General features: G+C 33.7%; 1 protein-coding gene across 1 annotated transcript; it reads left to right on the forward strand.

Moving 5' to 3' along the window:
* Positions 1-1,332: 1,332 nt before the first annotated feature.
* LOC119639955 lies at positions 1,333-11,626 on the forward strand. Its single transcript, XM_038037702.1, has 9 exons — positions 1,333-1,509; positions 4,654-5,745; positions 5,810-6,844; positions 6,935-8,070; positions 8,133-8,527; positions 8,588-8,804; positions 8,874-9,095; positions 9,154-9,603; positions 11,003-11,626. The coding sequence occupies exons 1-9, from the start codon at positions 1,485-1,487 to the stop codon at positions 11,129-11,131; spliced, it is 4,701 nt and encodes a 1,566-aa protein (XP_037893630.1). The 5' UTR covers positions 1,333-1,484; the 3' UTR covers positions 11,132-11,626.
* The last annotated feature ends 307 nt before the right edge of the window (positions 11,627-11,933 follow it).

The raw sequence follows: 11,933 nt of genomic DNA on the forward strand, positions 1-11,933 counted from the left end.
AACATCAATAATGATTGGTCTCCTCAACTTAAGTTGATATAATTAACTTCTATAGTGATTGGTCGGCCAGAATGACAAGCATTTTCAGATTTAAAGTTTTGCGCAATCTAAGACCAACCACAATTTTCTAAAACGGGATTTTCAAATTTTCTGTATTATCTTCGGCGCAAAACTTAACTTTCGTAGCTCGTTCCCGAAATAAAAGGACGCAGTTATTTTGCTCTTCAAATGATTTTGCTTTCGAGCCATATTTTTGTAGACAATCTGGTTGTTAATATCTTCATTTACATCCTTCAAATTTGGCTTTTTGTTGTGCAACCTTTTGCAAGCCACAACTGAGGGTTTTTAAAATCGAAAATTTTTTTGTTGTTCACAAAAATAAATATTTCAATTTAGACGCTATGTTGTAAACTTTTTTTTTTGACTAGTCCCTTGGCGAGTGGAAGGATTATAGGGAAGGAGGAAAGAGAAATCTATGTCATTTTTAGAAAGTGATGAGTCTCAAACGATTAAATTTCGTAGCAAACTATCATTAAAAATCAGCTTTGGATTGATTGTCCACGTTTTCGCATCTAAAATAGCAATTTGTCGGTGGTTTGATCATTTCAAATGGGATTGCAGAGAAATCGATGATACTTCCGTCGGATTAAGGTTCTCGTTATCAGCCCACCAACTATAAACATTCGAACTACACTAGTCCATGAATTCAGTAGACATACGAGCGAAGAAATCATTAAAAACAAAAATGATAATTATTCCCAAAGCGAACGATTTATTTAGGCACAAGGACGGACGTGGGTTCAATTCTAAAGTACGGTACAGTTTTCAACAAAGCTGATAGCCTGTTAGTGCCTTAAGACGTTAGTCTTTCTCTGCTTAAATTAATACTTATAATGACAATAATAATAATAATAATATAAGAAACTCTAAATAATCCGATAAGCTTAGGCCGAGTTAAAATCAATTAATTTCAAGCCAAAATTATCATATTAGATAAAGACAATAAAGGCTATAAAATTCCTATTGCCTATAGTTAAAGAAATAAATTTTCTAATGTGAAGTGAAGCTTCCTAATAAGAAACATTGTTGTTTCATTCATTACACTTTTTTACTGAACACAATTATAATGAAATGCTTTGTAAAGCACTTCTCAACTGAAGACAAACTTTTTCTTATCATGTGTAATATAAATAGATCAAAAAAGGTTGATCTCCTTCTAAAAAAATTTTGATTACAATATTTATTCGTCTTGTTCTTCTTCTTCTTTGCGAAATAATACCATTTTACGACAACGCTGATTGTTATTGATGTGAAAATCTTAAGCAAATAATATCAGTTGGTCAGAGAGAGCTCGCAGCAAAAAAAACAGAAAAAAAAAACTTTTATAAAGCGAAATATAATAATGTGTGCATAATATTGGTTAATAAATTCATGTAGTACAAAATATATAATAAAGCAAGTAAAAACAATCATTAAAATGTGTCATGGATTTTCCACAACAGATTGAAGGTAAATAGAATACAAAATAGAAAAAAAAATATATTCTACGAAAAGGAAAATTCTCTTCCAAGATTTCTTCTATGAAAAAAATCAATTTTCTTTGGGTGCACAACGCACTACTTAAGAGGTAATAATGGAAGTTGGAGACGGGTAAACGGAGGAGGTGGCGGTGTAAATGATTTTAAATTGCAGTTAACTAGTATTTATTAGTGCATAAAAAAAACGCATTTAATACAATATTTTTGAATAGTTTTTTGACTTAAAAAAAGCGATGCCTCTACCTCTTTCCCGTAAAGTATTGTTAGCTAACTTGTATTAGTTTCTAATGGTATTTAGGGGGATTTAAACAAAGTTAAATATTAATAAGTTTCAAGCCGGTACTTTTCACCATATATAAACCACATTTACAGTTTAGTTTTCTATCCTTTCGTTGCATTATACTATTTATTGATTTTTTACTCTTGATGATATGCGCTTATACACTCTGTGACAAAGATGTGTAGTAATGCAGTAGCTGTTAGGTTTTTATTAAAAATAAAAGGAAAAAAGTTACAGGCTTTTAATAAAATGCGTATTATTTGTCGACATCATTCGCAAGGGAACTGCACTCCCCTAAAAAATTTTATGATAAAGTATTTTTTATATTTTAGTTTATTATTAATTATTAAATTAAGCTGAACCAATAATAATAATACAATAATAATAATTGAAAAGCCAATAAGACTATGGAGTCTCTTTTGGTGTAGCCATGGACAATAGCAACGCTGGACATATAGTTAGTATAACAATATCGCACTATAAAAGATATAAAGCCAAGATTTAGGTGCGTTTTATAGGTTATCAAACACCTTTATAGCTACTTTAGATCTATTTGGGTAAAAAAGCATAAATATTGTATGCGATATCACCGAAATTGTTCGAACGGGCGCTTTCTTCCCTAATCGCATATTAATCTCTTTCTCGCTGTGTAATACTCTTTGTTCTTCTTAATACTTACGTAATTGAAAAATGCAATTATAAAAAATTCTCATTTGATCTGTGTAAACAGAGCTTAGAGAGGGCATTTGTCTTCTCTAAAACATTTATTGTATGTTACAATTACGATAAATTAAAGATTTATTCCAATATTTATTTTACCGGATATTTATCTTACTTTTTTTCATAACATATCCTTAACGATTTGTTAAACTTAATAAGTCAATTGCGCTGACGTTTTTTATTTAGTTATTACCCATATATTTTGTAAATAAATTGACCAAATATGATTAAAAGGCGCCGGATTGCTGGATCATATAAGTACCGAAAGGTGTTCTGAGGTTAAAAAGTTAAGCATGTATTTAGTTAAAGGAGTAGAGAAAAAAGTACAAATTGAAAAAAGAAGGCAACTATTTACACATATGCATGATCGTCGGTTCAAATGTCGAAGGCGGTGGAGTTCTCAACAAAACCGATAGCCTTTTATGATAGCTTATAATTCTTTTCGACTTTATTTTTATTATTATTATAAATTTTAGTCGGAGAATAAATTCTAAGACTAAAGTCTTAAAGCGCTAGCATCTAAGGCTTTCGACTTTATTAAAAACTCTACCGCACTTGAGATTTGAACCCACGACCATTGTGTTGCGAATCGAGATTCCTCGTCTTCGGCCACACAGGCGGATGACTTTATTTTTAGAATTGATATCTCTCAATAAATTAATAACAACCATAATAATACATGTACATACATAGCATAACTGGAGAAATATGAAATGATCAAGTATCAAGAGCCTAGTGTTCTCGAACAGAAAAGCGATTTTTCGGAATTGTTTCTGTTTTTGAACAGCCAAGCATGTCCCCAAGGAGAATCGTCTTCTTTTTGGCCTAAGGCGGGGTAAGAAAATGCGTTCAACGCTGATAAAGAGGCTATTTTTGTCGGGTCTGGTAATTAAAAGGTTGGTTGATCCTAGAAACATCAGAATGACTCCAACGAGCAAGATTAATAGCAGCTCTAATGCAGTTATCCGGTGAAGTGATTGCCTGAAGGAAAAGACAAAGCAATTTAGATACATGAGACTGAAGTTTTTTTAGATTTTAAGTGAAAAACATTTGTCGAGACTCTTAATCTTTATGAATAATATTTGGGCAATGGCTCTGACTTTTTAGGAGAAAAATGATAAATGGTTGTCAAGACCCTTAATCTTAATGAATAAGATTTTTCAACATGATAGTGCAAGAAAATATTATTATTATTATTATAACTTATTTAAATTGAATATAACATGTGATATCACGAACGAATCTACCATATTTGAAATATATTTAGAAAATCTTCCAGCTCTTCATAAGTAATATTTACAAACAATTTCCTGATAATTGTAAGCAACTTCTTGGAGAAATCCATTAATCGTTATTTTTGAAAAAGTTACAAGCGTTTGTGAAACAAGGAAGGTTTTTTAATTGATTTTACAGAATATATGTAGCAATATATATACGATAAGGAATATATACACATATACAATTTGGGGGATCTCTTAAGCTTATTTCCAAAATTAAAAAAGTTTTAGATTAATTTTTGAGCTCAATCTGGCGAGATTAAAAAATGGACAGACAGCCTATGTTTCGCAGCACATAAGCCTGCTGTCCTAAAGGGAGCTATGTAACTGCTACATGGTAACTGCAATGCCTAGTTGTATGTATTGTAAAACCTACACAAATCGAACATAATTTTTGAGGATGTCGTGACTAAGAAACCGTAGAATTTGTTTGAGCTTGGTTTTCTTGATCTTCTTTCTAGTTCTTTCTAGCAAAGCTTTTGAACGTTTTTAGATTTATTTCGATTGATATATATCTTACAAATCAATGACTTATAATTTTTATATTAAAAATTATTTGCCTTTATTATTTATGCGAAAATTTTAATTCTTTTTATTTTGACTTCTATTCTTAAGAGTTTTATCAACCATCACATGCCTTAACAACACATCAAATAATTGGCTGCACATAAAAAAAAAAAAAAAAATTTTAATCCTGCATTACACCAACAGAAAAAGCTTAATTCCATTAAAAATAATTATAACAATAATAATAAAACCAAAGACGATCTTGCTTTCTTTAAAAATAAAATACAAAAATTTATTTACTCTTCAATAATATAAAATAACGACAAAGCAGAAACCCTTGCTGAACGACAGCCGACTGCTTATGATGTCGTAATGGAATCACCGCTCTTTGCGGCCAAGAGCATGGAATCAAAATTATCAACAACGCCGGGGTCCTTGAAGAGAGTGGATTTGAATACTTCGATTAGTGCAGCGAATGTAAACAATGCCGACAAAATGTCTGCCAGCATTCAGAGCGGCACTTTAGATGATACCACTCCCAGCGATTCGGGTGTACAAATGTTGGATTCAGAGTCAAGCGAATTGATGATAGATTCAATAACTTCGCAGACGGGCTTTGAATTTGAGGATGCAAAGTGCATCACAATAGCTATTGAGAAAACTAAATCATCTTCGATTGTTGGTGCACCGGAAGAGGCCGCCGTTGTCGATTCAAATTTTAATGTGACCGCAATATCGGCAGTATCGGCGGGAGTTGAAGAGGCCATGACCACCAGTCAAATTTCGACTTTTGGCGATACCACGGAAAATATAGTTTATCGGCGAAAAGTGCGTAAAACGCCAGCGGTTGCCAAGGCTCCGAAAAAGCGTGTCTCGTTTCACGAAGATATTCTGAAGAATACTCGTACAGATAATATACATATAGAGCACGGGTTCATTACTTACAAGGCCGGTATACGGAAAATGAATCAACAGGTCAGTGGCGCCGGACGTTACTCTTGGTGTTCAGAGGGTGATAAGACAGAACCTACCGAACTCCCTCAAAACGGTGATGAAGACACTCAAGGCGGCGACGCGGCTAATGGTCGGCGACGTATTGTTTATCGTAATGCTTGTTCCGATGTATTGGACTATGGGAACTCGGACGTCTACGATATGAACGATGATAATTGTTTGCAATATGATAATTCGGGAGTTTTTGAATACACTACAGCGACAGATAACAACGTGGCAAAGCTGGCTACTGCTTTAAATGCAAAGAAAAATCTTAATCCAGAGCTTTACAAATGTTCTTGTTCCAGCTCCAATTCCAGCTTGGATTCCGATGAAAATGACAAAAATTCCAATTGCCATCAATATGAGCAAGCTAAAAGCAGTTCTTGTGATTGTATTGGCGTAAGCAACAACAACAATAATTTTATAGGTAAAAAAAAAAAAAAATTAAAAATTATATTTAAATGATTACTAATGTGTTTAACATTTTTTAGGCGAAAATTGCTACTACTCAGAACCCAATATTGGTTCAAATAATAGCCCTCCACGTCAAAAATCTGTCTGGAATAAGGAGAAAAAACCGAAATCAAGTTGTTTGAAGAAAACGAAATTTCATACTGATGTTATACAGGAACAAGATCTTAGTAATAAAGTGAAAAAATTTAATGTTCACGATGTGAATCAATTATTGGACAATAGCAGCAAAATGATATTTGGCTCATTGAAAAGTATTTTTACTATGCCGTTGCCTGAGCGTGGCGTTCCTGAAGGTTCGGAGGATTTACAAGCTGTTATTGAATGTGTGCCCGAACCTGAGCAGACACCCGAACATCAAAAAAATGAATTCAATGCTAAGCAAATTCCCGACTCTCCGCCCTTGAAAACGAAACCATTTCTCAGCAAAAGCTTAGATGGTTCTAAGCAGCAACAACCCGTTAAAAAATTTGTGCACAATGTTGACGAACAATTGAGACGCAGAAATGAAGAAGAAATGTATGCGCCAACCCGAGACAATAGCAGCGAAAGTCAACTGAAGGAAACTGAACATAGTAACACCCCACAACTGAAGAGGCAAAATGAATTTGATAATGATAATGATAATGATATGAGCTCGCTGGTCACTGACAGTTTAGCTGCCGTTGAGCCCGACAATACACCATTTCGTAATAAATTCATTATAAATTGTGAGAGCACTGTATTCGAACATACAGGCGTTTCGTATAGTTACGAATCATCATCGTCATCATTTAACGATCTTATTTGCATGGAGGACTCGTGTGGTAACATTGCTGACTTAATTGAGAAAGATACACCATTTGCCCAGCCAGAACCCGACCAGTTACGTAATGCTTTCATGTCGGCTCCTATAGCTAAGACATTTTCCAATTTCTTTCGCAGTTTTAAGGATACGGGAAAAGATAAAAGTAGTGCCAAAGGCATAAAACCTAATAATCGTGAGACGGAAGCAAAACATAAAATTCAAGATCAAGAGGCAAAAGAATGGCAAGAAGCTACCGATAATTATTTTGGTATGTTAATTGAGTTCATTTCTAAATTATCCTAACTAGCTTGATAGTTTCGCGAACTTTCTAAACATTTTGCTTTTTATATTTTCTTAGCTCTTAAAATGCCGCGAAAATGGGAAACAAATGCACAATCGCTTTCTACCAGCACGCCCTATAAAGTTCCGAAAATTTCTTCTACTATTTCGGATATTTCGAGTATCATGGATAATACTTCTTCCACTAATATGGCTCAACTGGTGCAGCAGACAACTAAATCAAATTCTTCCTTAACCAGTGGCATAGCCAGTGGTAGCGTAAGTACTTCAGGTTCTTGTAATCAACGTGAAAGCCTCGCCATTGGATGCGATTTACGGGTTAATTTGGAGAAACAATCGCGTCATATACCATCGCCTCTCAAAAAACGCTTAAGTGCATCAGGTTCTAATCTTATTCAACAAAATGCACCTCAGCGTTATGGGGTGAGTGCACCGCAACCGGATCCAACACTTTTGTCACCCGATCTTTTCAGCCATTATAATATCGCTCGCGGCGGTAGTGGCCGTGACTCTAAAAGCACTATCCTAAGTGAAGAATTCGATGATATTCTGACCGTAACGACGGACACCGATAAGAATGAAAGTGATATTATCATTGTTGATTATCCAGAAGTCAGCGATAGACAATCGAGCGCTGATTATGCTAATCTTTTAAAACCTCCTCAGCCGCCGGCCAAAACATCGCTAATAAATCGTTTTTTGCGAAATGTTACACAAAAGAAAATACTGGAATCATCTATTAAACGTAACAATTTTTTTGCGCACAAACTGAAAACTGGACAAAAATTATTTACCGGCAATTTGTATGTAAAAGGTGCTCGACCTCGCAACATAGAATTAATCGAAGATTTAAATGCCGAGATAGCGATGGAAATAGAAATGTCTGGTGTGAATTCTCCTCGACGCGAACTCACTAATTTGGAATCTGATTTACCCGGAGACTTGTCACGTTTCGAATTAGGCATTGGCGAAATATCGGTCGACGTTTTTATTGGCAGCAATTTAAATTTTCTTCTAAATGCATCGGAAATATTAATGAAAGCTTTTAAACTTTATACCGGCTATAGCAAAGAAGGCTACATGACACCGGTATTAGTCTTTTTAACGGACAAAACTTTATATGTTACAGATTTGGTGCGTAATCGATTGTGCTCAAAATTTATCCTGGCTTATAAGGATTTAGATGTCATACTTGTTAGTTATAATCATGAAATTAAAGGGTGAACTATTTTTACATAATATTTTACCATTTATAGACTGGTCCTTATGGCAATACGGTACTGCTTTCGAATAGCACCCGCGATATGCAACAAGTTTTATTGGCAGGCGGACCTTATTCAGCAGACAGTTTGGTAGCTAATCTAGAATTGTGTGCTCGGCGTCATGGCTCCATATTGCCAGCTGTCGGTCAATTGACTTTAAATCATTTGGTACCCTTGCAGGACTTTGTGCGCGCAAATTCATGTGTAGGTAAAAGTGATAGCTGGATGTATTACGCGGTTGTTAATATGCCAGGTTCTTCATTGGGCGAGGGCGGTGAACAAGAACCTTTAGGACCGCATGCTAAAGGTTTCTTAATGCATCGGCGTACGAGAGATCACATCAGTACGTCGAAGCATCAACTGTGGAACCCGGGCTATTTTTTGTTAAAGTAAGTTTGCAAAAATGTGATGAGGAAGAATGTTTTTATTTTTCCTTTATTTTTATATAGGGCTGGTGTTTTATATATGTTTAATGATTCCACACAAAAAATACCCAGTTGGGCAATGGCTTTGGCTGAATGTCAAGGTGCTAGACGAGCAGTGAAAGCGGGAAGACCTCATTGCTTTGAAATTATGCTCAAGGATAAAATGCTTTTGCAGTTAGCTGCTCCGGATGAGTACGTTGCTTCAGAGTGGTTGCAGGCTTTACTACAATCGGCTAGTGGGGTAAATTATTCGACATGTTGTTTGTTGTTATGTTGTTACACAAGTAAAAATTTCTTTAATGATTTGCAGCTTTTTGAGATGCAGGAAAAACACAAGACACTGGGTTGCACATTGGTGGTGACACAAAATCATTTAATAACACTGCGAGAAGATTTCTCGGCACCCCTTAAACAATTTAATAAGAAAATTGAATCGATTGCTCATGAGGGCATAATGAACAGTGCTGCTGCTATAACTAACACAAAATTTGAAGAGGAACTGCCGCATTTTATGCCGGATACCGGAAGTTTGGTAATTCATTTAATAAATAGTAATCTTACAACCGATTACATTTGATTAATTCTTCCAGTTAAGTTCGGCCATGAGCACACCAACACGTGGTACTTTGCGATCCTGTTCTTCGATCAATTCTACGCCCACTAAATTATCACAATTTTCACGCTCGACCACAACGTATAACACTACCTTAGGATCATCTTTGGCCAGTAATGCTACAACTAATTCCACAATATCGACAGCAACATTTTCGAAGCAGGCGCAAGTCGAAACGAAAGAAGGGCAAATTTCAATGAATAGCGTTTACGGTAAAAATTCAGGTTTAGAAATTTTAACATGCGCCGATATTAAAGAAATGATTGGCATTAAAATACCATCTCATAATGATACGTGGTGGTGTGTTTTGGAATTCTCATGCCAAGAAGTTCGTGAATGCTCAGATGATTTAGTGATATTCTTCGCAAGTAGCGCTGAAATGCAACGATTCCTGCGCCTTTTGGAGCAATTGTGGCAAGCAAAAAATGTAAGCAAAAATGAGAAATAAGAAATAAATTCGGTTTCGATCGAATTTGCATTTTGTGGTCATTCATCACGTATGAGGTATATATCGTTCGTGTAACTGCTATGAGCGAACGTACCATTTACCTACTTTTTTCTATACGTTCAATATTAATCTAACAAAAGATATATATGAAAAATCAATCGGATCGGAAGACGTCAATTTCCTAGTTTTTTTTTTATTATACTATACTCCCTACTATCGTACAGTTAAGAATAATCAGACAAGAAACTGATTACACATTAGCACTAGTTTTGTCAAATTACTTTCAAATTTGTTTTACGATCGAAAACGCACAAAAAAAGACGGTCAAACACAGGTTTGAGTGTAGCTATAAAAAAAAAATAGGTTTCGCACGCAACATGCAAATTTAAAGGTATTTGTTTTTATGCGGTAACTAGCGACTCCCATAAACGCACAAAAAAAGACCACACAAAAGCAGGTTTGAGTGTATTGTATTTATGCATAAATGCAAGCGAAGAAAAGGAAGATATTTAAAGTGGAAAAAGATTTTAAGTTAACAGTGTTTTTATAATTCTTCTAATCTTCAAAAGTTATAATGCTTTGGCTCGCAATGAATCGTTATATTCCGTTATACTTGACGTGAATTCTGGTAGACCTAACGTCTAATGTCCGTCCAAGCCTTTGTGTGTTCCTCGTAAAGATCGCTATTTTCCCGAGATTATGATGAAATCTCCTCGATTGACATATTTGACATCAAGAATGAAAGCTAACGGCAAAGGATAACATCTAAGGCCAACCTCATCATAAAGTTCTATCCTGAAAAAGTTATTATTTTAAAAGCAATTTTTCATTTTTATTAGATGTCAACCAAAATCGTTGAAACGTAGCATTTTACCGTACGAAATGGATTCTAGAGTCACAACCATCTATACATGGGTGCAAGAAAAAGTCTGTAGATAACAAGAAAACGTACCGTTGAATATTTTATGATGGAAATTAGTTTATGAACTTAGCTTGAACTAACTTTCCTTACTTGCTGAATCACCTTTCATACAACCTCTTCCATGGGAAATGGTTGTCGCACGGCAATAAGTTTTAATTATTAATTTTCTATAATGAAAATTAGTACAAAGTAAGGAATTGATGTACAAACTGACTATGATAAGTTTCGGTTACATAAATTTAGATTAGATAGGATTTTCAGGCAAAATAATTTTTCACATAGCAACTAAACCTAATTTTTGATAATTTCTCACGAACTTGGATAAAGACTTTGACTAGGCATGTGTGTGATGTGAAATATTTTGTAGTCAGACTTGGTGACTTTAAATTTCTTTTCCCATAAACTTACACATTAAGGATTTAATAAAAATTATTCTCTTTGTTTTTTTTTCAATAGAATGATTTGTTCCCGATAACCGTTTTAGATGAAGATGATTTAGTTGCTGAACAATGTACAACATTATATATGGAAATAAATCGTTCTTGGGAACCTTTACTGTCGGCAGCGTTAGGTTATCCACTGTGAAGGAAGAAAAATTATGATAAATAATTAAATATTAACCCTAAATATAGCGTGAAATGGAAGAGCCTAAGAAAATTATATTATATTTGAAAAAATAATCAATCTTTACACATAAAAGGGAATGCTTTTCACAGTGATATTAAAAACATAACGATATTAAAACAAAAAAAAAAAAACAACAAAAAAATGCATGTACATGTGTTTAATAAATTAAATGATTGGAAATGTATTCACACAATACTACGATAAGAGGAGAAAATAATGTCATATACACGCAAATATATAAATGTGTAATGCAAAGAAATATTTTTCATTTCATTTGCTATTAATCTCTTATCACAATAATCAATAAGTATTTGTTTTTTTGTTTTTTTTTTTTTTTGTTTTTGAATAGTTTAAGCATATACATCTCAGAGAGCCGAAAACATTATTCATTCATTTGTAACAGAAAAATGTGATATTTATTTTTTACAATATTTTATTTTAAATATATATTTATTTTATAATTATTAAGTTTGCGTATGTATATTCCCTTTTTGGATTTTATATTTTGTAAAAAAATAATTATTTGAAAAGAATTTGTTTTTGTTCGTCAATGTTATGTTCTCTCGTATGTGTTGTCAAAATGTTAAAAATAATTGCATATTGTAATATTTTCAGGTTTTTTTACACTTTTTCATATTATTTTTAATAATTAAATTATTCAATTCTAGAATTACTTTACACGCCACACTATACTTTACTTTGTAAAATATTACAAAAAATCCGAAGAAATTTCTTAAAAATGCTATAAATTTCATTTAAA

The sequence above is a fragment of the Glossina fuscipes genome, unplaced genomic scaffold (assembly GCF_014805625.2).
Source record: "Glossina fuscipes isolate IAEA_lab_2018 unplaced genomic scaffold, Yale_Gfus_2 114, whole genome shotgun sequence".
Classification (NCBI taxonomy): domain Eukaryota; kingdom Metazoa; phylum Arthropoda; class Insecta; order Diptera; family Glossinidae; genus Glossina; species Glossina fuscipes.

Excerpts from the sequence above, each read along its gene's own strand:
- LOC119639955 (XM_038037702.1), top strand. The coding sequence starts at position 1,485 with ATGGATTTTCCACAACAGATTGAAG. Across the intron at positions 5,746-5,809 it reads CAACAACAATAATTTTATAG|GCGAAAATTGCTACTACTCA; the intron begins GTAAAAAAAAAA and ends AACATTTTTTAG. Across the intron at positions 8,528-8,587 it reads CCGGGCTATTTTTTGTTAAA|GGCTGGTGTTTTATATATGT; the intron begins GTAAGTTTGCAA and ends ATTTTTATATAG.